The sequence below is a fragment of the Hypomesus transpacificus genome, chromosome 10 (assembly GCF_021917145.1).
Source record: "Hypomesus transpacificus isolate Combined female chromosome 10, fHypTra1, whole genome shotgun sequence".
In the NCBI taxonomy this organism is placed as follows: domain Eukaryota; kingdom Metazoa; phylum Chordata; class Actinopteri; order Osmeriformes; family Osmeridae; genus Hypomesus; species Hypomesus transpacificus.
The window spans coordinates 8,487,829-8,512,439 of record NC_061069.1 but is presented as its reverse complement, the minus strand read 5'-3'; the positions used below and the strand labels follow the sequence as shown (position 1 = coordinate 8,512,439).

Below are 24,611 nucleotides of genomic sequence, written 5' to 3'. Positions count from 1 at the left end.
CAACTTACTAAAATGTTAGTAGCATTACAAAAGTTCAGATATACTGAGAATATGTTCTTGTTGCGAAACACAGTAAACCTGAATTATGCGAGTAGATTATACATTTAAGTTGCCCACTCTAGTATTTGGCAGTGAGTATAATTTTATGCTTATTGGATCTGGAATGGTTTGGGTATTCTCATCACTTTTTTTTGTAGCTTTTTTTCTCGTAGTTGTGTTGCAGTTGAACACACATTTGACAAGAATGCAAAAAAGGGGACAGATTCAAGAAGTGAGTACATATTTTGTATACATTTTGAGAGTCCCGAACTTCCACAGCTGTGTTTAGCCTCTTCTTTTTTTATATACATCTTACATCACATGAAGTCTGCTGTCCAAATAGGGACTTCATGGCACACAGATTCTATCTCTTCTCTCCAGATTTGAACCAGAGCTGTCTTTTAAAAGACAGACCAAAAAAGCTTTCTTTCCCATTCCTAGTCCCAATGAAATTGATTTGACCATTAAATCATAGAAACTACTGTTTAGTTGTGCTTCATCTGCATTCCAGTAGACAGAAACAGTTGAGTAAACTAAAGCCAATGCATCTGTTCCAGCAACCTGAACTCCTGTTTTTACGTGGTTACTCATCGCACATGCTGAGTCCGTCCCTGTACACCACAACATTACCATGAGTGTTGCTCTGTGCTTGTAGACACATTTGGTGCTCAGCGGCCTCTCTAATTAGGATCCTAACCACATTTCCCCTGGATGGCCCCAATACATGACTCTGGTGTGGGGAACTCCAGCGATTTACTGGAAGAATCATAAAAGTGTAAACCAGAGCATACCAGGAAATGATGGGAATAACCTTAACTTAGTGCCTCTATACCCTCCTAATGTTGATGTTGTGCTATTATCCGCTTGGGTTGGATGTATAGGCATACCAGCGTTTTACTGTTTAGCCACAGAGTCACAGCCATGGAAGGTTCCTGACCTTCATAAAATAATTGATGAACATAAAAGCTACACAGAACACACAGTATCAATCCCTTACCCCCCAACTTGGCCCAATGCACAGTAGAGCTACTGTGTCAGTGACGAAGACCTCTCGGAGACCTCGCTTTCCCAGCCCCATCTCTGTTACTGTAGGCTCGGTGGAGGGTAGTTAGTGATCTGGTCCATTACCCTCTCCACTCCAGACTGGGTCCAGCAGTCTCATCTGGAGGAGGTTCCAGGCAATATGCCGGGGCACAAATGTCTGCCTGTTCCCCTGTCCGGAGTCAGGGTGGCCTCAACGGCTTCTTATAATGAACCGACCCCGTCAACCACTGGCCCTCAAAGAAAACCAAATATACACTAAGCACAGAGAGCCAAACTCAAACCCATTCTGATGGATGGCTGTTGACAAGGGTTTTCACTGTCTTGTTTGTTTGCGTAAAACTTTGGGCCCCACCTTTTGAAATGGTCACCTTGGTCCATTTGCGGCAAACGGCTGTGGATGAACGAAAGCAGGGGTCCGTAAAGGAGGGAATGTTGTGCTGTATGGCACCATTTCCACTCCCATCAACTCTGCATTGAAGACAGGTCATACCGGTGGAGAGGAATTTGGTTTTGAATAGGAAAAGTTATAGTTGTATAATGTAACTCAAAAATGTTATGCATGTCCACTCTAAAATTAATATTCTTCCTTCTTTGTCCTTAACCCCACGGTGAAGATAATGCTAAACAGACAGCAGTAGATGACCGAAGGTGAATGAAACTGATATCAGACCAAACCAATATGTTTCTTCCATCCCTGTAGGACAGGGAGAGGACTAACATGGGTCCTCCGGACCTGGGTTCCCGAGATAGCCAGCTCACTCTGCCAGGCTTTGGCAGTGGGTTTGAGGACACAGAGGACATCTCCCCGGCTCTAGTGTCTCCAGGAGGATTCTGTCACCCGGTGCCGTCAGTTCATCCAGGGAGCCTGGGTATGTGCTGTGTCCCCAGGGCTTCCCTATCTCTAACCTCCTTGGGACTGGACCTCACCACCATCCTCTACTCCTCCTACAAGGCAGAAGGGTCTCACATCAACAGAACCCCCAAACTTGAGAACTACCACCAGCCCACCACTGCCTACTTGGTTTCCACTTCCTCCTCTCTCTCCCCTACTTCTTCACCAACGTCCATATATTTTCCCTCTTCCTCATCTGAGTTTCTGTGCTCTGGCTCCTCGATGTCCCTTATCAAAAGTGCACCATTGCAGCAACAGCAGAAGCTTCCGGTGGAGTATCACTCAATTGAGCCCCATCTGAAACAGGAGCCTGCAGATGAGTTCCCAGCCTGTGGGGGTGAGCTGTTTCAACTTGACCACCAACAAGGGGAGCTTTTCCAGTTCAACCACAATCTGGAAAAGGAACAGAGTCTTGCTGTTACTACACCCTGCAGGAACAGAACCTGTTCACCTGTCCAACCCAATAGGCTCCCAGGGCCCCCTGGGGAGGGCATCACAGACGACCAACAGGGCCTATCATGCCGCTGGATTGACTGCAGCGCCTCCTACAACCAGCAGGAGGAGCTTGTGAGGCATATCGAGAAGGTACACATTGACCAGCGTAAAGGGGAGGAGTTTGCCTGTTTCTGGGCGGGTTGTGTCCGACGCTATAAGCCGTTCAACGCCCGCTACAAGCTGCTAATCCATATGAGGGTGCACTCTGGAGAAAAGCCCAACAGGTGCATGGTGAGTCTGTAACTCAGTAATGCGTGTTGCTAATGTCCGGCATGACTTATCCATTTATGATGTGGGCAGGTTTAAATCCTATGAACTTCAATGGAATTATATTCTGACCTCAAGGCACAGTCCAGACAGGGCTGCTACAGTCATGGCGAGGCTGTGTCTAAATGAAAGAGGGATGGTTCTTCCAAATGGTTTCCTCGTCTGATGACAGCTTTCCCTTACTCATGCATGCCAGGGGAACAAACTGGCCGTAGGCTGCAAGGTCCATAAATGGAGAATACTACCATACGCACAGAAGGATCAAGACATTAGAAGAGCAGTGGTCTGAATATCAATATTTAATACAGGTCTACATGTAGTCAGATGGTTGATCTCCTCATGAACCTATCAGGACCAGATGTATATATACAATAAACAGTATATACTTTACTGACTCACTCCTAGCTGACTCATTTGGACCAATATAATCATACTGTGATCCACCCTGAAAGCATCATGTTGTATTTTATATTGTACAATAATCCATTTAATGACTCATGATTCAAAACATATCCTTAGTGATTATTGTCGGGTGGAAACCATCTGTCCTGTGGTGACCTTGAGTTCTTGGCCAGACCAGACTCTGAGATAGAGGGTGGAGGCGGAGTCATTGTTTCTTTTCCCTCCCTAATGATTACACTTCAGTCACCAAGTTGTGTCACCCATTGATATTTAATATGGGGAGTTCTGGAATAAACTTTCACCCATGGACCAATTTCATATGAAATTTAATTAGTTCATTAAAGGGCCTATTCTAAGAACGACCTGTAAATATTACCTTGGAGTTTAGCCACCTGACAGATTAATAAGATTAAATAAACACTAAAAAGCATCACCACAGAAACGACTTATTAGCCTCGCTTGAATAACTTACATAAAACCATGCTGTGGAAGAGGTAATTTAATTTTAAAAAGTTGTTGAGCCAAAACCCCCAAATTAAGTCATACCGATTGCAACGACGGAAAATGAATGTGTCTTATGAATAAACTCAGTGTATTTTAATGAATTCTTCTGGTTTACCACCACATAAAGTCAGATCCCAAATCAGGTCTATTATGCAGTTTGTAAACAAGCGCTTAGGAGGTATTTTGTAGTTGCTCTTGAAAGACCGAACCATGTGTATCCTTGTAGTTGTTAGGATCTTGCGAACTCTTTAGATTTAAATAAGTGTCCCATTCAGTGTGTTGGACCAGGAAAATAATGGCAACAAATCCCACTTTCACTACACTGCACAAGCATACAGAGATAAATTATGTGATGGCACGGAGACTAAGTACATAAACTATTAAATCTGAGGGCTTATAATAAACTGTTTAATTTTAGCAGACAGCAATCAGCCTTTAAAACTGTAGTAGCCATGGGCTGATGTAACAGGGAAAGAGTATTTTATTTATTTGAAGCCAAAGTATCAGGCAGCAAACCTGAGTATAGTTCACCCAAAAGGTCAAGTGACAACGACGCCTGGAAGCTCAGGAGGCGTCTCTTCCTGTTGTGATGTTGTAGCTGTTTTGATTGAAAGCTTTGTTAGCTTGCAAGTTGTGATGAGGAAACCCCTCAGCCTGATTTGCAGGCTAACACATCCTAAACCTTGTTGAAGTCAATTGGGTGGATGACATTTATCGACTCATTGGTAAGACCAATGACGTGGTAAATCTAGGGAAGAAAAAGGTCAAATGTTTACGCAAGCCCAATATATAACTTTCAATACCATGTCAGACAAATAAAATATTGTGTTTTTACAGTATGTGGTTGCTATTTAGTGGAGTAAGGTACTATCAGGAACAGCCCCATATCTGTCTGTGAGCCATCTGATAGAGTCTTGCCTGCTGAGTGTGTTATTACTTTCTTTTACTGGCGCGTGTCCAAGAGCAACGATTTTACCAAACCTACCACAGCCTTCTGGATCACCTCTCTCCTCTGTGTGTGTGTGTTTGTGTGTGCGTGTCTATCTGTGTGTGTGTGTGTGTGTGCATTACACAGTTTGAAGGCTGTACTAAAGCTTTTTCCCGTCTGGAAAACCTGAAGATTCACCTGCGGAGCCACACAGGGGAGAAGCCCTACGTCTGCCAGCACCCCGGTTGTCTCAAGGCCTTCAGCAACTCAAGTGACCGCGCCAAGCACCAGCGCACTCACTTGGACACGGTTAGCACACTTTTACAAGCTGCGTCACCATACTATGTGTGTCCCTTGATTTGTGTGCTCACTCTTCATTTCGCAACTCTCCCAATCACTCTTTCTCTGAATTTATTTCTTGTATTCCCTTCCTGTAATTCACTTTGTGACATGCAATAAGTAAAGATATCACACAGACGCATGTTGAAACATCCAGCTAGAACGTGCTGCTCTGTTTTCGCAGCTCCATCCCAGAAACCACAGGGCTTTTATTTACTGCCGCTGCAGAGCAGAGGACCTTAGGAGTAATCCAGGAAAACAGATATCCCCTTTCACTTTAATGACCAGGGATAATATGTGGCCACTGCAATGCACTCAACTGGTGTTACGATATGTGGTAGTAGTTTGGTGCCCATGTGTGGGTTTTACACCAGCAAATAAAGATTTGGCAATCGATATCTGATACATTTGAATGCTTGAGTCAACATTTGGTGACATTTTACAAAGCTAAAATGATTAAACTCATGATTAAAGATTTTGAGTAAATTCTCATGTATTATGTTTGAAATAAAACTCCTCTTTTAGAGACAACTCCATTTTTTTAGCTTCTTTTAATTACAATTTTTACTTTACTATATGAATGTTCTATTATCCTTTGTCTTCAGTGTCTCTCTGTAGAATGAGATAGAACACATATTAAACATGTTATCTTGCCCTCTCTTTGTATTGTCCTCTCTTTCCACTTTTGCCCTGATTTACCAGCTGAAAGGTACAGTATACAGTTAGCTTCACCTTCCGCTATACAGTATATTATGTAAAATATGAACTACAAAAAGATTTGCTGCTTTATTCATTGGTGTGCCAAAGTAACTGGTGTATATGGAATATGCTGCTTTAGCTTTGTGATACCCTGGGTCCCTGTCACATTCCAGTTTTTTCTTTCTTTCCTTTCCCTCTGTTTGTTATTGTTTGTCACTCTATCCCATAATCCTGCCCTTGTTGTCCTGGTGACATTCAGAAGCCCTATGCGTGTCAGATCCCAGGGTGCACCAAGCGCTACACGGACCCCAGCTCTCTGAGGAAGCACGTCAAAGCGCACACTACCAAGGCACTGCAGGACCGTACAACCAAGGTACCGACACTGAGACAGAGACAGCGAGAGAGATAGATACATTTATGAAAAAGAAGGGGGATGCAGGTGAATGACACAACAGGATTAACATGAGCACAGAGCTATGGACGGATGAAAACAAACATGTGGAAAGAGAAAGAGTTGCATATGTATGACAGTGAAAATAAACGGTTTAAATTCAGCACATCATTTTTTTCTTGTTCTTTGGATGTCAGAATAGGAGGTCTATTGTTCTACTTGATCTGGGGCTGTATGTGTTGTTCAGCACATGAGCAATGCTAAAGCCCATGGGGTATTCCTATGCCTGGCGTGTTTTAAGCAGAAACACGTGTGTTTGTATGTTGTGACATCGCTAATAAACTGTGGACTGAAGTAACCTCTGTAATGCTTGAAGAAACCTTCAAATGTCAAACAGGACTTCATCAATGCAACTACTTGCAGCTTGTGCTTCTTCAAAGAGGTGTGTCACCTCTACTAAACACATTTTTGGGGTTAAACAAAACATTCCCTTGGAGATTTCCTTTGAGAAAACCAAATGTTTTGTAGTCTCCAGGGGATCTTCCGAAAGCTCTGAAAATTGAAATGGATTATCTTTTCGAAATTCTTTGTTTTAAAATTTTATTTGGCTTGCAACATACTTTAGTATTCTTTCATGATGCTCTGTCAAAATGAGAACCAGTCCCAGTTGAGTAACATGAGGAAAAAACCCTTTCCAGTGTATTTTAATGTACTGTGTGACTTGAAACCAAAGAACATGGCATCACTGATAGCACACTTTGATACATAATAGTATTTACTCTTCATACACAGTGTCTCTGTGTGTTTGGGCAGGTCCAGGTGCCATCCCGACCAGAGTCCAATACTCTGGGTGAGTGTCTGGCCAGACAGCATCGCCACAATTCCCTTCACCATTATAATGGGAACGCAGGCACAAGGTCCCATCTCCCAGGCTTGGAGGAGTTTACAGGTGTGTTCTCTAGAGAGTAGCAGTGTACAGAATTATCGATATTCCAGTGTGTGCGTTATCTCAATCTGTCACATCCTGAAAACCCTTTATGTTTAGAAACAGTTACCATTTACATTTAGCAGACGCTCTTATCCAGAGCGACTTACAGTAAGTACAGGGACATTTCCCCCCGAGGCAAGTAGGGTGAAGTGCCTTGCCCAAGGACACAACGTCATTTGCCACGGCCGAGAATCGATCTAGCAACCTTCAGATTACTAGTCCGATTCTCTAACTGCTTAGCCATCCGACTCCCCAAGCATCTGACACTGATGCTGTTGCAATCTCCTCCCTTCTTTCTCTCTTTCCCACTTCTTCTCTCGTATGCCTCATAATACGAGAATATACCTTGTCTAATTACAAGGCACTGATTTGTGGCCACTTTGGCTCTCTCTTAGACAGTCCTGCACACTCTCCAAGCGGGTTTTGCTGCCAGACTTTTTTTCTTCATGTTGAATGGTTGAACCCAGCTCAAAAAGCTGTCAGGTGCATTGAGGCTGTGCTGGCAGAGGACTGACAGGAGCGTCCAGGAGAGCTGTCTATTCCTATTACCTCAAACTACTCACAGTTTTACCCAAACGGCCTGTGGGGGAAAGCCTTCCTACTCCATAGAAAGAACTCTGCTTATTGAAAGAGAAACAAGCATGCCAGTGTTTAACTTTAAGGATCCCTCAGAGAGAAGCCTGTGTTCTTATCAACCACAGCCAGTGTACTTCAGTCTACCATGTTACGTACGAACAGCAATGTTGCCATTTGCAGTATCTAAGCCGATCAACTTTTATTTCTTCTTTCCAGTGAATTACTATAGTAATGCAGTCTACATCACAAGTGATGCTGCATTGGAAGTTTCAAAGCATAGTGTTTTTGCTGTTTTGATGTGTCTCGTTTGTCTTTCAGGCTTATACACTGTGTCCAGCATCTCCAATAAGAGAGCTGGTTCTGGGCCTGGTCCTCTCACTCTAGACCCATGTTATAGACTCCAGGGACTGGAGGGATGCTTTAGTGCCAACAGCCCTCAACATGACCCATCGTCAATGGACAACCCAGGGGAATTCAAAGATGGGTAAGCACAACTATCAGATTCAGGTAACAGTTTGCTTTCTATTCCAGCTCTAAAGAGAATTCTACATTTTTACAGAAATTACAATTTGACTCAGTTAACAGGAACCTGACACGCATTGACAAGATGCGGTACATAAGGAATGGCTTCATTTAACAATAATATATTCATCTTCAGGACTCTAACCCTGAAAGTTTGATTCCAGTCTTTCAAAGCACCCCATCTATTTTCTCCTAAAGTATTTTTGTTGGACAGAAATGCCACTGATATGTGCTTATGCTTGCTTGAGCGGGACGACAAACTTTATCATCGGAGTTTGCAGCAAGACTTTTTGGGGAAACTGCTTATTGGGTAATAGGCCACATTACATGCACAGTCAACTGTGAAGCGTAGTGAAAACTGTGAACCCAGTGAAAAGTATTATTAAGACGTTCAAAAAGACCCAGTTTCATACTTTAGATCAACGGTCTGAAGACCACTTACTGTGGCCTTAAATTAAGTATCTGCTTTTTTGCATTTTTTGCAGTTAGAGACATTCTGCATAAAATAGTAGTATATGAATATGAGAAATGACAGAAATGTATAATGTATGAACAATGGTCAGACACTGTTCTGTCATATTTTATTGTATACGGTATGACTAAGTTACTCTGTCTACCTTGATATCTGTTGTATCACATGCACATATGAACAAGCACCAGTTTAAATCTGTGTACAATCTGCCTATTTATATGTGTATGTAGACGCTGGATGTCCTAGAATCCCAGTGCAACCTATATGATGCCCTGCCAAAGCCAACAGCAGACAAGCACTTGTTTTTCCCCAAACGGTTTAGCAAGACATTAAACATTTGAAAGTAAATTATCTTTGCTTTACAGTGCGCCAAGCATTAGGCTCTGACCTCATAGCCCACTGTGTATTTATTCTGGCTGAAACTAGGCATTTTAAGTCCTTTTAATTATTTAATGCTGTTGGGATTCAGGGGCCCATGTTGAAATGTGTCCGTCAGCATGTATTTGTGATGTGCGGTGTTTGTGTAATCTGTGGTGGAGGGAAGTGTTCCAGGGCTGGTTTTAGGCCTGGAGATCCATTAGAGGTAAAAACAGGGATGTGTCTTAGAGGCTCCTTCATACCCTACCTACACGGTGGCGTGGCTGCAGCCTTTTTGAACGACATGGGTACTGGGGATAACATCTGAGATAACCATCCAATATAGTAGCATATTGGCACGTAAAAAAAAGTGGTGCAATCATGTCATCAACCTAGACCTATGGATCAATTACTGATTAGACAGGCCACATGGTCAGTGTGCAGTGAGCTTCATGATGAAATGGAATATTGTGCCCAGTGAAGTTGGATACAGATAAGAGACGTACACACACATGCACTTTATCAACAACTCCTTAGACCCCTTAAACTACTCAATGTCTGACAGGAGAGCCATAAACTTGCATTGGTAGTTATAGTTAAATATAACTTGGAATTTGTGAGATAGCTAAGTTTGATTTTACACAGGCCATGGAGGATTTCTCTCATTCCTACTGACGACTGTGTGGGAAGGCAGCTGGCAGTGGTTAGCTAGTGATTCACTGGGTCTTGAGTGGGGGCTGGGGGGTGGGGGGGTCAGTTGTAAAAATATGAACAGTGTAACTGTTTCCTGAGTTTGTGCTGACAGATATTCCCTTAAGACTGCTCTCTCTCTCTTTCTCTGTAACTTCACTTCTCTTCTTGTCTCTTCTATTTTCTCCTCTGTTCTTCCGCTCTATCTCTCCTCGTTCTCTCTTTCTCGTTCACTCTCTTCTTTCTGAAATCCCTTACAACTCAGTATGGGCATGCTGACCACAAAGGACAGAATGAGCTTGCAGACCACAGAGCACATTGCTCAAAAATCATAGCAATGTGGCTGCAACATTGCAAGAATTTAAAGTGCTGGAACATATTATATTGCTTTGAGTTCAGGTCAGATCTACGTGAGCTGGATGATCATTCTGGATCAGCCATGCGGAATTCAGAGAAGGGTTGGATTCTTGGAGCTCACAGTCATAATGGCACAGTGATGCATGTTTATTTCAACAGTCTTATTATATCAAAGCACACCTTGTTTACATAACCTCAATCAAATACTGTTTTATTCCCTAGCCAACCCTCAACCATCTGTGTATTATATCAGCATTGGTGGAAAAAAGTAGAAGGGATTTAACTGAGTTTGGACTATTTTTCCCATCTAAAACATTGCCTGTGAAATTTAAGGTGATGTCTTTGCACTTAGGGAATGGGCAATAAAACAATCTTGGGAACCTAAATGATAGATATGTAAAGAAATCTCCAAACATTTGCTTTTTATAGCTAGTCACATCTGAGAATGGGGGAGCTCTGTGCCAGTAGACGTCAGTATCACTGACAAGTTCTGGCTTGTTTATGAACCTCACTAAAACCCTGCTTGCAGCAACCAAGGCCATCTGCCCCCCAGGGACCAATACACTACAGCATCCAACAGAACTCACAAGCCCACATGAAATTATTAGTACATGCTCTTTGAAGGTGAGAAACTCCAATCGGAATACCAGACTGGCAGTTTAAGTTGCCTATCTCCTTGGAGAGCGATTCCCTTTGCCTTCATTTTTTCTACTGGACTCACACGTTTCCATGTTGAGTCACAGTTGTGTGTGCACAGTCAGCACATTCTTTCTGTGTAGTGATGGATAGTGCTCCATGGACGTTTCCGGTAAACCCCCCCTGCTCTGCTCAACAACCAGTGTGTTTTATTGGGATACATGAACAGGATCACTCCAACTTTGTATTTGGTTTTCTTCATGAAATCTCCTTTTTTTAGGTTGGTGCCCCTGTATGTGCCTGAGTGTTTGAGCCCTGTGAGGACCCCAGCAGACTGCCCCCCAACGCCTGACAGGTATAGAGTCTACCCCCACCACCAAGACCTGCTGTCGGAGCCCCCAGGTACTCCTACTCAGTCGACCGTAAGAGCCTAGCGCTAGCATATGTCTTGACATGATCAACTGATGTATCACACAGATGGCATCCTTCTCCCCTCCTCTCCCATCTCTCTCGTCTCTCCCCTTCTATCCTACCAAGGCTGTCGTTACGGGGAGGAGAAGATGGTCCCTTCTATGAACAGTGGAGCTTTTGATCAAAGCACCTATTCTGTACACCCTTCAGTGTCGCCCTCTGCAGGTTGGTCCACGGTATTCTCTACATCTTGACAGCTGATATTAACAGGGTTAACCAGACCCATTATACTACAAATGGACTTCTTTAACCCCACTTTGCATCTCAGCAAAGTGTTTTTGCTTCAAACTAGCCAAAAACAAGCACTCTCCCTCGCAAATAAAATGTAATGTTCTCCTTAACTTCAGGCTTTGACTTGGTGCAGGAGCTCCAGGGCCAGGCAGGAAGGGGCCACTCCTTCTCTCCATGCCCAGACCTCTACCAGGCAGGAGGGTTTGACCGCTGTCTCAGTCAGATATACTCTCTTTACTTAGATTCATGAAGAGGGGAGCCTATAGAATCCAACCCAGACATTGGTGTGATCTAGATCAGTGGTTCTTGACCCTGGTCCTTAAGTTCTGCATGTTTAAGATGTTTCCCTGCTCCAACATACCTGATTCAAATGAATGGGTCGTTATCCAGCTATGCAGAAGCCTGCTGACGACCATTCATTTTAATCAGGTGTGTTGGAGCAGGGGAAACATCTAAAACGTGCAGGACGGGGTCCCTGAGGACCAGGGTTGAGAGCCACTGATCTAGATGATCTCACTGCCTGAACTGAGGTTTACCTTGCTGGATGGGATCTATGGGGACTATATGGAGAGTACCAGAGACTGGACTGAGGACTCCAAATGGCAGGGTGGATCCAGGGATGCATCTCATAGAGCCAGGCAGCGTGTCTGTCTCTCCCTCTATGTCTATAGTCGCTATCTCTCTGTTTCTGTACTTCTGTTGCAATGTCGTTGTGTTGGAAAGTATTCAGGAATTGTGTGTGGCATGTGTGAGGGGGGGTCTTTGTTTACATTTCTTTTATTGTGTACACATTCTATTTTTTCTGTTGACTGTCTAACAGTCATATCATGCAGAACATGTTTACATTTCCCAATAATCAACTAACTTGTAAAAAAAATGTAGGCCTATCATAGGTTACCACCATTTTCACCATTCTTGTGTAAAATGTATTATTTTAATTTTAAATAGATTGATTGTCTCATTAGGTGTGTTCGACTTCATGCAGAACCGGCGGCGCCAACAGCCAGCTGCAGCCGGTTGCCTTGAATCTGAGAATGCCATTGGCTGCCGGGCTGCAGGCGGCTGCAGGCGACGCTGGCGCTGCATTAAGTCGAACACACCTATTGTAAGTTGGTGATGCAGAGTGAATGATGCAGCAGAGTGAAACAAATAGAGATAGGATATTTTGGTTGTTATTAGTTGTATATACCTTCTCCTACACTGCCATCTAGAGGTTTTAAGTAAAATATGTTCTGTCCAGGCAGTTTGTTGAAATGTATCTGTGGGGAGTGCTTATGCGAACACTTAAAAATAACTTGGTTGATTTTTCATTGTTTACTTTTGCTTTTGTTGCTTTACAGGGTTAATGGTTACACAAACCTTTTCGAAAAATGTGTTATTTCATCATAAGACAAATATCTGCATTATATTGTCAGAAAAGTCCTTTCAGTTCTAGAATACAGGTATATTGTTTATGACTATGACAGCTCATGAACAGTTTACATGCCTCTCAAACTGAAACAAAGATGGCATTCATAATGGTATTCACCCACATGAATGTACATTGTGCTGACACACAGAAAGACAATATGCCTGCCAACAAAACAGGACCAAGTCCAGCATTCACTCTTCTCCAACACTCACACTCTCAACATTCCTGTTTGGAAGGTAAGTAATTTCCAACGGCATCACACAGTATCCTCTTGTAGGATGTGGTATTTGACAAGAGGTACTGTATAGTAACCGTTATTCAGAGAAATGTCACATCATCTTGGGACTCCACCCAGCACCACTGGGCATCGTAGCCCAAAAGCATCTCACAAGCAGGCACACTCTGTTCCTCCTCCTCCGTGCTGCTCGCAGAAGTCCTCAGAGTCTCCTCAGGGAGGCTGCAGGGAGACGTCCCAGTTTCTCCTGTCTGGACCTGGCCCCCTCCTGTCACGCCTCTTCCTGTGTCCCTAGAGAAGACCGTTCTCTTACGTTCTAATCCTGCCCCCTGTGGGGCCTCTTGTAGTGGATCCTGCTGGCACAGCTGTTTGGTATTGACTGGGTGGGTGGTGGTGGTGGTGGTGGTGGTACCGGGGCTGGTGCTGGACCATATTTGACCAGAACCCCCTGTAGAGAAGCAGAGAGCCAAGTCTGAGGGAGGTCTCTTGTCGGGGGACTTGTCAGTAGTCATGTTGAAGTAGCTGTGGCTGGAGCAGACCCTGTCAGCTTCTTGCTCTGGTTCTTTGCTGGGCTTGGTTGGATCCTGGATGCCCGTCAGGGTCGGGCTTGGGCCCTCCCCAGGGGACATGCCTGGAGCTGAATCTGCAAGGCTGCACTGGCTGCCTGTTGGGCTGCTGCTGGCCAGGGTACCCTGCTCCTCCAGCAGCCAGCGCACAGCCTCCATGCCCTCATGCACCACCACCAGCTGGCGCAGGATTTGCATGTCTGCAGCCCGCAGACACTCCTGCAGGGCGCGGGCAGGAGAGGTATACAAAACAGCAGTTAAAAATGACAGAGGGATGGGGTAGAGAAGAGAGGGTTTTCACGCACAATGGAGAAATAGTGGATGACGAGAAGGAGGAGGGATGACAAAGTGGGGCATAAGGGCAGAGGAATGTGGAGATAGAATGTAGAAAATACTTTAGAGAATGAAAGAAATGGCAGGGTGTGGTGTAAGAAGAACTTTCAATGACTGACATGACAAACAAACACTTGTAAGTGAAGTGGCAGTTACTAATACAGTAAATGCGAGCACCTGCGGTGGGATAACTAAGCGAAAAACATGGCAACAAATACCTATGGTTTGCTCCCAATAAGTTGTAAACGGTTTTGATATTTAATAGCTTTCACTCACACCAAGCAAACACACATTCAACGTACACGTTATATGTGGGTATAATATGTGAAATAAGAAAGGAAATGCTCACCATCTCGTATTTCAAATGATTGATCTTGTCATTTAAACATTCTCCCCTAGTCCCGTTTTCTCTTATTTGAAGGCATTCCGAACTCTCCTCTCCGAGATGCGCAGCATCCTTCATCCATCTCAAAATTACATTTGGCGTTTTCCTCCCAATTTTGTTTTCAAACTCTTTTAATTCTGGAAACGAGTTGTAAACGCTTTCTTCTTCCATTATAAAAACCGATCTACATGAATAACACAAATTAGACTAACTGTTGATATACAAGTGACGATACAATTCGTGAATAGTTGTCTAAGCAATGTGAATAAACATAAATGGGGAAAAGTGACTGAAACGCCAAGCCGCGTATCAATATAGCCTACAGGTCAATCACGTTTAGTAAACTTGCAAAAGACTCATGAGCGTTCCGTTCCCGAATAATCCACGATCAACCAGCGCTGTATTGAAAACAGCTTTTCCAAATGGAGACTGTACTGGAGCAAAAGCAATGTCTATGGCCAGGTGAGAAATGCAAAAAAAGTTACTGGATGTTGCTAATTGCATAGCCTGGTTTGTACAAACATTACCCTTTGCTGTTGTCTGCCCGTGTAAATACTGACGCATGTAAATACAACTGCTCAAAGGCTGAAACTTCCACACACCCTCGGCACAAAAGTAGGAATTCAGTTTGTCAATGGGAGGTAGTCAAAAAACATAACTCAACTAGTGCGCAATTATCGGGCGCTGACGGGGATAAACAATGTAACATAGGCCTATGGAGATTTAATAACGGTTTACTCCTTTAATTTGTATCTACGTATCAAACCAATCCATATCACGAACATCAGACGCGGAATGGAGAGTCACTGATGCAGTGCATTGTCATGACGTAATGACAGATAATTAACTGACGTTTTTCAAGGAGTCTTCAATGAGAGGGCGCGAAAGCAATGGAGAGCAAAAGGTTCCTGGGGGCTCCATTCGGGAAACAGTCTTCAAGGTTCAAAAACATTAATAAAAGTGATTTCATATTTTTAAAGAACGTCATAGTTATAGAAAAACGAGTAGGGCTTATAATTAACGATGGTAAAACTAGCAAATGTTTTCAAACCTTTCTTGACTCACATTCTCTTGTCAGGTTTGATGTTTCAGTAGTGCACCCATCCACAAATAAGACAGGATCCTTCTCTGAATTCAGCCACTACAAGAAGCTGATAAACAAACAGGTAAATATAAAACATGTTGAATAATACACTTTCCAGTAAGTAGAACTGTAACCTTAGACACCAACCTGCCATCACCCAGGCATTCTAAGAATAACATAAAAAGTTAGGATTGTTGTTGAACGTGTCATAATACAAAGTCCAACCCTCTGTCTGGAGCGTGAGCAGGACCCAGGTAAGTATGAGGTGGATACAGGGGGCCAGAATCCACAAGTAGGGGTGCAGCATGCTAAGGGGCCTGGATGGAGGAGAGTGCAGGAGAAACCCCAGCAGACTCAAATCCCTAGCATGCTCTACAGGGACGTATGGCTGGCCAAGCATCAACTGGTGAGGGACTCTCTAATAGACACAGTTATTTATAATACTCTACCATGTTGCCCTACATGGCTGCAATGGTGCCACAGAAATGAGGGCAACCGTTTTCAGACCCCATATTTTGAGGATAGACCCAATAGTTTGTATTATGACTGTGAACTATAAGTCATGAAGTAATTTTGTGAATGGAGCTTTGTACTGTCATGTTAATCTCAGAGTGTCATGCCAGACAAAGAGCAGTTATAGTATTTCACATCTATATGCGGTTTCATCATCTAGAAAACCAAGATAGGCCCTGGGAAGTATAACATTCCAGACTTCACTGAGCTCCAGAACAGGAAGCCACATAGCGTGAGAGGGGTGTGTGACAGTAGGGAGGAGAGATTCAAAGACTACACAAAGGTACCTAAAACCACCAGCAGAGGGAGACTTGTACCAGCACACCAATGGGCTTTAACCTGAAGGGATGTACTGTAAGTGAATTAGAACCAGAATATCTTTGTCTTCCACAGAAACCAGCAGTGGGACCAGGGTCTTATGGTAAGGGAGGCATCCCTTCTGCCCTGCTTGATGAGAAGAGGAGGATGCCAGTTGGAACTTGTCCAACCATTGACTTTAGTGCTGGGGTTGAGCGCTTTCCAGAGCGCTTAGTGGTGAGTATCCACATAATCCCCAAGGATTGCTTAACTGTAGTCAAATATATTGTCATTAAATTGTAAACAACATTTGTTTTTGTTGATGTCCAGGATTCTGGCTTGTATCCTGGAACTTATAACTTTAAGAGTTTTACTGAGCTCATCCTAAACCGTCATGTCAGTAAACGAGGACCTTATGACCTGTTCAGCGCACGACGGGAAAATCCGATCATCTGTGGATATTTTTCTTCCCCGGTAACACCTGATGATAAAAGAAAGCTCTATCAACAAAAGTTATAATGGAACTGCTGGTGTAGTATGACCAAATAATAATTTATTTCATACTCAATTGAAAGTTAAACATTCATATTAGAGCAGATTTGACCTTGACGTCTAGCCAGTCTGGATATGGGGCTCTGAAGACCACTGATGGGCTGCTTATAAATAACTGGGTTACTTTGCTGCTGTGTCCTAGAAAAATGCCCATATGAATCCAGGGACCTTTTATGAGCCTGCGAAGTCCATTTGCGACGACCTCCAGAGGCCAGAAAATAAACTCAAGGGCAAATTCAAGATTACAGATCAGTATCCCGAGCAAGCTAGAGAAGTAAATTATGCTCCCTTCTTCCACCACTATCATATTTCATATTACAATTATATAGATAGTTACCTTTTACTATGGTGTATAACCTAACCCGAACTGTACCATCTCACCTCACAAATACACATCTACCATCAACCAACCGACCATCGAAACAGAAGCATTCTGGTCCTGGCTTGTATGAGCCGTTTCGTTTACCTAAAGTGGAGAACCGCAACCCTCCCCCATTCCTGTCCTCCACCCCTCGCATCACCAAAAGGGTTGAGAGGCTGATGCAGGGCAACTATGTGAGTCATTACCTTCCTTGATTGTCAATTTTGTTTCCTTTTAGAGAAGATAATCCGCAGGTGAAGGGGTTGGATCAGAGGACAAATGACACATATGTTCCTCTTTTTGGAACTTGGCTAACAGATTAAATGCACTTACTTTGTTTGTAGTTTGTTGTAGATGTAGTGTGATGTATGATTCTATACCATGCCTTTTGTTTGTGTACTGTTGATGTGGTTAAATCATCACATCCCGTGTCTTATCCTCCTCTCCAGACCACGGTTGGTGTTGGGTGTTACAACCTGGCTAAGAGGCAACCCCCAAGGAGTCAGAGGTCCTCCAACTTCGGCTACCGCTACATCTTCAAGTCTCGCACCCCCAGATACCTGCAGAACCTGGATCAGGACAACTACAACCAGTGAGACACAGCCTCAGTTATATCTGTGCATGTCCTGTACACTTCAAAAGATTTGCAATGTGAACTGATACATCCCTTGCATGTCTTCTTGCCCATGTCTCCCACCCACCCACTCCCACCATACTCTCTCTCTCACTCTCTCTTTTTCTCTCTCTTTTTCTCTCTCTTTTTCTCTCTCTTTTTCTCTCTCTTTTTCTCTCTCTCTCTCTCTCTCTCTCTCTCTCTCTCTCTCTCTCTCTCTCTCTCTCTCTCTTTCTCTCCCTCTCTCTCTCTCTCTCTCTCTCTCTCTCTCTCTCTCTCTCTCTCTCTCTCTCTCTCTCTCTCTCTCTGTCTCTCTCTCTGTCTCTCTCTCTCTCTGTCTCTCTGTGTGTGTGTGTGTTTCAGGGAGAAGCTGCAGCCCAGGAACATCCCCCCACATTGCAGGGTTTACTTCAGGCCACCAGATCAGACTGTGAAGACCACAGTGTCAGACTCCCTAGAAGTAAGACGGCTTTAGCCCCTCTGCTCAACCTTTAGCACAACCTTTTGTTCATGCTGGTCCCCTCCTTTCTCCAGTGGGATGACTAAAGCATGAGGATTTTAAGGAAATAAATCATATTGAAGGACATGTGAGCAAATGGAAACTGACATGTTGTGTTTTCAACAGCCAGTGGATGGCAGCAAAACTTTAGGACCGATTCTTGTGAACAGTAATAATGATGTATTTCATGCCAAGTATTTCACGAGGAATACTGTAAGTTGATCAGTTCAAATGCAAATGTTAAAACATTTCTGAGAGCAGACCCACTGACTTGATCAGAGATAAATATGTTGGAATTATATTCCAGGAATACAACGGTACCTAGGAATGATTTGCTGGACATGATGTTAGTTTCCTCCAGGATCACAATGACTCTTACTTAGAGAATTGTTGCTCTTGTTGGTTAGCTGTAACTGATTTAAAATTATTGTACTCACTGTGAAATATTTTTACTGTTGCTTGCTTTTCTACAGGTACACTCTTGCACTTTTTTGAGGTTCATGTTGTTTAATTGTAACTTGTTTAACTACATGCTCTTAAGGTTCTTCCCTTTGGCACTTATTTTTGTTTTCACAATGTATGCTTCATGTTTGGCTACCCGCAATGTTTGGGGATATCTCGGTGTTATGATCAGTGACCTATGCACTTTTGTTAAGCTCTCTCTTGGAAGTCGCTTTGGATAAAAGCGTCTGCTAAATGAATAAATGTAAATTATATAATGGTGCTATGGACATGTAATGAATGATGTTTACAGAAATGTCAATTTTCAAATAGCATTGTTATATGGCATTCCATTAAAAACATTTAATGTTAAAGCCTAGTTAACTGAAATACCATCCGCTGTGATTGTGTGGCTCTGAAAAATGTGGGATACTTGAAACTTTCTCCCCCAATTTCCTCAGAATGAAACAAGCTACAGTTTGAAGGGGGTTAGTCAAAGTGGATGTAAAAGCCTGGTTGTTGGCACTACAGGGGACTGTAAAATGTTGCCTTCTCACTGGCATGTTTTCAGGGCGTTTCAAGGTGACCTCAAGCTCAGCATTACATGAGGTAGAGGATACCCATAAAGATATTGCACACATATTTTTTACGAGTCAAGGATTCTGGTTTCGAGTTTTAGGAAATCGTAAAGTTAAACAAATACAAAAAATGTGGTCTAAATGTTGATGTAATTGAAAGACCACTATTATGCACAGATAAGGTTTAACTGCAGCTGTCAGTGCAGTTAAGTTTGATTTGTGGTTCAGGAATCATAAAATGGGTATGTTGGTTATTTGGGGAGTAACCCAGAGTTTTTGCCAAACTAGCTGAAGCATGATGAAGTAAGGGGCTCTGATGTAGAAGAAACTACAACTGATACTGGAGAACGAGGCTCTCTGTATCCTGGGCTAATTTGTTAACGCTTCATTGGATAGAGAAGGGATGAGGTGTATTTTACGTGCATTGAGTCCAGGGTCAGATAAACATGGCATTGCAAATGAGGTCACTAGGCCAGGAAATCCTCCTGAGTCACATGATTAGTGAAAAGCCCCTCTAGCAAACAAAGACCGGGGGGGTCAAACTTTTATGGCACAATTAGGACAAAACTGTCAGCAAGCAGTTTAAAGTTCCTAGGAAAGGTGAACACTCAAGTGTTGAGATTTCCATATGAGAAAAACTAGGAACAAAATATTAACAGATAGTTTACATTTTGCGGTAGAAAACTCGGAAAACTGTGAGAGGTTGAGCAAAGGTATATATCAGAAAGAGATAGGCATTTTTTATAGGCAATTTTTTTATTAGGAACATGAGTATTTAATTTAAGTGATGACCTGAGCCAAACAGATGTTTGGAGTAAGAGGCCTGCAGAGACAGTAAATTATTATAGAAGCACATATGGCCAATACTGAGAGAATATTACAAATAGTTGTATATTGATTGTGATGTTTATTTCTATCATGGCATTTGAAAAGTGGAGCCTGTTGTCACACTCCATATACAAGATGATTAAAAAAGGAGGGAGACAGAGGGAAGACAAATATTTACAGTAGAGCATAACAAGAGACAGCCTCCAACAAGACAGATTCATCGAAGACAATAACAATCGTCTCAACAGCCCTTGCAACATCAGTTTCTTTCAACATTCTTACATCAGCAGCATTTGCCTGAGTGCTTCTAAGTTCATGAGCAGAGTTGAACTGCACAATCCAAATCCTCTGAGCTTCTCTGGCCTCTATCTCTCAGACAGCTGGCTTGTCAGTGGATTCCTTTCACGTGTTCAAGTGTTGTTGACTCAATAGAGGAGAGAGGCAGGGAGCTAGTACGTCTAATCAAGTGCCTGATAGGAAAACCCACTGGACCCCAGCATGTCAGAGGTCACCAGGGCCAGCGTTCTAAGCACATTAACATTCCTGAATAAACAACCCCGGGGAATGTTATTGTGGAAACCTTAAACAGGATTTTCCTCCCAGAGCCCAGGAGAGAACACTCCAGCACCCCTGCAGCCCCGCTGCAGAGCCCTGGCCTAGCAACCAGCAAAAGGAACTGGTCTTCATACATGCTTTGGCTGCATCACAGTGCATACTTTAGAAGAAAGAGTGGTAAGGTGAGACAAAAAGTGAGACAAATGACCTTTATGGTTCTTCTGTGTTCCATTCTTTCTGTATCCCTTTGTAAGCATGTTAGCCACTCACCATGAAACTGAATTACACAGCCAGTAAGAAGATCCTAATTTACTGCTATATAACAGCAAGCCCTTCTGCAATTTGCTGTGTGTGTTTTCCCATTTGCACTGATGTTGTTATCGCCAAACTTCTTACTGGAGGAGGCTCGGCTCATGGAAGGTTTTCCATATTAGATAGAGTTAGCACTGGCAAGGATTGGTGCTGTCCAGGTAGGAGCCAGATCCAGCCATTCCACTGTGAATCATGCATTCCTGTTGGTGGAGGTCATCGTCAAGGGAGAACTCATGTTTCAGAAACGCTTTATGATTATGTGACATGTTGCTGTTGCAAGTGTGAAAGATTTATGTTTTTTTTTTCTCACTCCCATTGGCTTCATGAAGTTCCAATAATTGATAATACTCCAGAGGTTATATGCCTCAGAGTTCATGATGGTTGTGCTGATGAAGTAAAGCGAATGAGGTCAAATTCCATTGGCTATTTGCCAAGAAAAACACAAGTCTGACTGAGACCGAGACTGGTACCTGAGACTAAAAGTAAATCAAACAGAAGGAAAGGTCTACTTTCTTCTGGTTATTCCTCCTGCCTTTCTTCTGTCTGGCACTTCTGCCTCTCTTGTTTCTGCTTGAAAACATCAGTGGACCTTGACAGAGATCTGTGATGAACCCTGTGATGTTTTGGCTTCTTACTCCATCACAGTAAAGGCAAGTATTTTGTCCCTCAATCGCTGGACTTTTGCAGAGCACTCATTATCAGTGCCCATGTCTGAGTTTTTCTCACAAAAACAAATCTCACAACCCTCCCCCCCTAAAAAATTATTATGTTTGAGCATGTACAGTGGCTAAAAGTGTCAGTGATGATGCTAGCCACAGATGCCCTCCTCCTAGATGCTGCCAGGATGATCAGACAGACACTCTACTGGAGGGATGCAGCTATGCTGTCAGCTGGCAGGGCCAGGTTACCATATGGAGAACATCAGAGCTGCACTGTTTGATGAAGTCAATGTTTGTGTTCAGTCAGCAATATATTCTTCTTGGAACCTTTCCCATAGGGCTCCTTCTTACACATATGGAGGTAATTTGTTCAAATTCCTCAGCAGAGAAAGTAAAGCAGGGGGAAAATGGCCTTGGGATTTGGGGTTGGAAGTCAAGGGAGGGGCTGGGTTGGGGCTGGGTTGGGGTCTGTGTCCCCAGGGGGGTTTGGGGTTCTGTACTGTGTGAAACCGTTTCAAAGGATTTTAGTGAAATGTTACAGTGCACTGTTGCATGAGGCATAGATAGAAAATAGGAATAGAAAAAAAGAGCAACAACATTTAAGAACACATGAAGGTACATTCTACTTGTCTGTTGTGCATTGCTACATGCTGATTTATGTATTCACTTCAACAGGAAAGTCGTAGCAATGTTAATGATTTCTGTTCAGACCACAGGTTACCCACGCTCTGACTCCATGCAACACCAAGTCGTCCAGTTGGTTTTAATCACTGTGATCACAGCCTCTGTATGCAGCACTCAGCAGACACATTTGCATTAGCCTGGACAGCTTCCCCTAAATACCCAAACAGTATCAACAGAGCCTGCCATTACAATCAGCCTAACCATACTCAGTTCTCATCACACGTTTAGTAGTTAAACATTCAAGCTCATGGTCAGAAAGTGCATGTTTTAGCTGGGTATTGACTGAAGAAAAGGCTGAGATGCAGGAAAGGTACTCTCCCCCTGTGTTTACATTCTCTACTGACGAAGGAGAGGAGACTGAATGAGTTACAGCTGCAGGCCAAAGTCCCAGTCCATGCTGATGTCGGTTTAGGGCAGCTTATTTGTATATGCATGCTGATATGGGGGTGTTGGTGAGCTGGGTGCTTCTAGTATATGGGTATAGACCAAGTAGAAGAGTGAAGATCCACACGAAGCTTTGACAGTGGTATACTCCTTGTGTGTGCGTGTATGTGCATACGCTTTTGTGCAGCCCAGTGATGTTACTGGAATTCACGACTCAGTGGCAGCCAAATGTGTGACCTTTCATTTTATAATTAAGAGGTCAGATATCAACCAGGGCACTGGTGGGTGTGTCTCCTTTCCTTTCAACATCTCCCCTCTGTCAGTAAGGGGATGAATCACCTCAGCTTCAACAGTTCATAATGTCAGGTGGCATCAGACCTTATAAGGAAAACAATGGTGCAAACTAAACACAATGCAAAGTTCAGTCAACTAGACTCATTGGTCTTTTACTTCCAATTTTTTCACTGAATATCTTTAGAGATGACGACTATGGCACCTTTTGTAATCACTGTAATATGTTCCACATTCAAATTTCAATCGACTGCCAAAATGACAGCTCATACATTGTAAAAAGGCAAGTCCAAGAATGGCTCAAAGTCTCCGACTAAGCCATGTTTGTTTGTGTGAGGGGAAAATGAAACAGGCGCCTAATTTCTAACACGTGTGCATTATTGAAGCACAGCAATGCATACCAGTGCCCTTTACACAAACAAACAAGAAACATATATACAGTATGTTGTCACTTCAATCAAGTTGACTTCAAAGCAACCACAAAAGTGCCACAGAGCCAAGTGCATGTGAGGAATGCTTCCAGTGCAGAGTGAGGCTGAATAACAGACTTTTGAAAGTGCTAAGTTGTTGTGGGAACATTGAAAAACTAGCTTCTAAAGAACATAAAAGGAATGCCACTATTAGAATGCTCAACACGGCTGTTGAACAGCATAGTTACTTCTCTCAAATGGGAAAAGACTCCTTCTGAAGATCACTAGAACAGTGTACATCTCTGGGACTCTGACATTCATAGGCCAGAAAAATGGAAGTCTAAACAAACTACACCATGTTGCTCAAACTTATTTTCCAACCAAAAGGTTCAAGATTGGTTTAAAATTCGAAACCTTTTTTATTTGTGAGTTGAGATGAGGATGTTGACCCTAGACTTACAGTTACAGGAAATCTAACTACTGCCATAGATGTTGTAATTGTTTAGAAAACATCAGGTTAAGATCTTGCCATGTTTGTTCTTGAATCTGCTTACAATTTATCACAGAGAGCTGTCCAGGTTTGGCTTGTAAAACCCCTGCTGTTGTTTAGATAAAGAAGTGAGAATGACAGAGAAACAGAGAGAGAGAGACAGATAAAGAGAAAGGAGAGAGACAAAGAGAGAGGAAAGTGAGATAAAGGGAGATCTATGTGTAACTTCATACAACATTCACAACCCCTCCATTATTGCCCTGTTGAGACAATTAAACCATTTGGAAATGGTTGTTAGTCATAAACAGGCACATTTTCCAGCTTATAGATGCTGTATAATCACCTAAGCACCCGGCATACCACATTGCCAAATCCACAGTAAGTTTGGCCACCACATTGGAGAGTAATGCTAAGAATAGACTATCCCCTTCAGCCCCAGCGGATATATGATTCTGAAATGTTGATGAGAGTAACTTCATCCAACCTTCCATTCAGAATATAGAGTCTTTCAAATACAGTCCCACAGACTGTCGTATGGTACCCTCCCTAATCTCTGCTCTGTAGATGCCACTCTGGCATACTCACCAATCGTTCTTTGTATTATTCCAGTGTCATAAGGGACACAGGTTAAGATCTGGAATGTGCACCATTTCCCCACAGGAAGTGCAGCGGGGACCGCTCCAGAACCACAGTTCCCCACCCAGATCCCACCATCGCACGCAGGGCTGGAGAAAGGGGAACGGAGACCCCATAAACTTTGGGATGAATTCTTCTACGACTCAGAGTTAAACTTTTTTGGGAGTCAAAAGAAAAAGACCAATAGTTCCAAA

General features: G+C 43.1%; 3 protein-coding genes across 3 annotated transcripts in view; 2 read left to right on the top strand and 1 right to left on the bottom strand.

Moving 5' to 3' along the window:
- Window positions 1-11,700, top strand: part of LOC124472699 (zinc finger protein GLIS1) — a 15,390-nt gene extending 3,690 nt beyond the window's left edge. Inside the window, exons 2-9 of the mRNA XM_047027687.1 lie at window positions 1,784-2,701; window positions 4,719-4,880; window positions 5,869-5,982; window positions 6,814-6,949; window positions 7,883-8,048; window positions 10,879-11,000; window positions 11,136-11,234; window positions 11,417-11,700. Coding sequence (XP_046883643.1) covers window positions 1,802-2,701; window positions 4,719-4,880; window positions 5,869-5,982; window positions 6,814-6,949; window positions 7,883-8,048; window positions 10,879-11,000; window positions 11,136-11,234; window positions 11,417-11,550 — 1,833 coding nt within the window. The 5' untranslated portion in view covers window positions 1,784-1,801 and the 3' untranslated portion in view covers window positions 11,551-11,700. The remainder of the gene's footprint in view (window positions 1-1,783; window positions 2,702-4,718; window positions 4,881-5,868; window positions 5,983-6,813; window positions 6,950-7,882; window positions 8,049-10,878; window positions 11,001-11,135; window positions 11,235-11,416) is intronic.
- A 1,171-nt stretch (window positions 11,701-12,871) lies between these two features.
- On the bottom strand, window positions 12,872-15,462 carry LOC124472335. The gene is made up of 3 exons (XM_047027111.1): window positions 15,296-15,462; window positions 14,195-14,414; window positions 12,872-13,731 (listed from the first exon to the last, which is right to left on the bottom strand). The coding sequence occupies exons 2-3, from the start codon at window positions 14,399-14,401 to the stop codon at window positions 13,030-13,032; spliced, it is 909 nt and encodes a 302-aa protein (XP_046883067.1). The 5' UTR covers window positions 14,402-14,414; window positions 15,296-15,462; the 3' UTR covers window positions 12,872-13,029.
- LOC124472717 (lymphocyte expansion molecule-like) lies at window positions 15,092-18,444 on the top strand. Its single transcript, XM_047027720.1, has 8 exons — window positions 15,092-15,170; window positions 15,309-15,396; window positions 16,221-16,361; window positions 16,455-16,598; window positions 16,819-16,950; window positions 17,103-17,231; window positions 17,487-17,629; window positions 18,014-18,444. Exons 1-8 carry the CDS (start codon window positions 15,121-15,123, stop codon window positions 18,123-18,125), a joined length of 939 nt encoding a protein of 312 aa, XP_046883676.1. The 5' UTR covers window positions 15,092-15,120; the 3' UTR covers window positions 18,126-18,444.
- Window positions 18,445-24,611: the final 6,167 nt, after the last annotated feature.

What these genes read in the sequence shown, in the direction of transcription:
- LOC124472335 (XM_047027111.1), bottom strand. Translation starts at nt 14,401, where the DNA reads ATGGAAGAAGAAAGCGTTTACAACTCGTTTCCAGAATTAAAAGAGTTT. An exon ending in ATCATTTGAAATACGAGATG is followed by an intron (nt 13,732 to 14,194) that starts GTGAGCATTTCC and finishes CGCGCCCTGCAG; the next exon opens with GAGTGTCTGCGGGCTGCAGA.
- LOC124472717 (XM_047027720.1), top strand. Translation starts at nt 15,121, where the DNA reads ATGGAGAGCAAAAGGTTCCTGGGGGCTCCATTCGGGAAACAGTCTTCA. An exon ending in TTCGGGAAACAGTCTTCAAG is followed by an intron (nt 15,171 to 15,308) that starts GTTCAAAAACAT and finishes TTCTCTTGTCAG; the next exon opens with GTTTGATGTTTCAGTAGTGC. An exon ending in AGAAGCTGATAAACAAACAG is followed by an intron (nt 15,397 to 16,220) that starts GTAAATATAAAA and finishes TGTCTTCCACAG; the next exon opens with AAACCAGCAGTGGGACCAGG.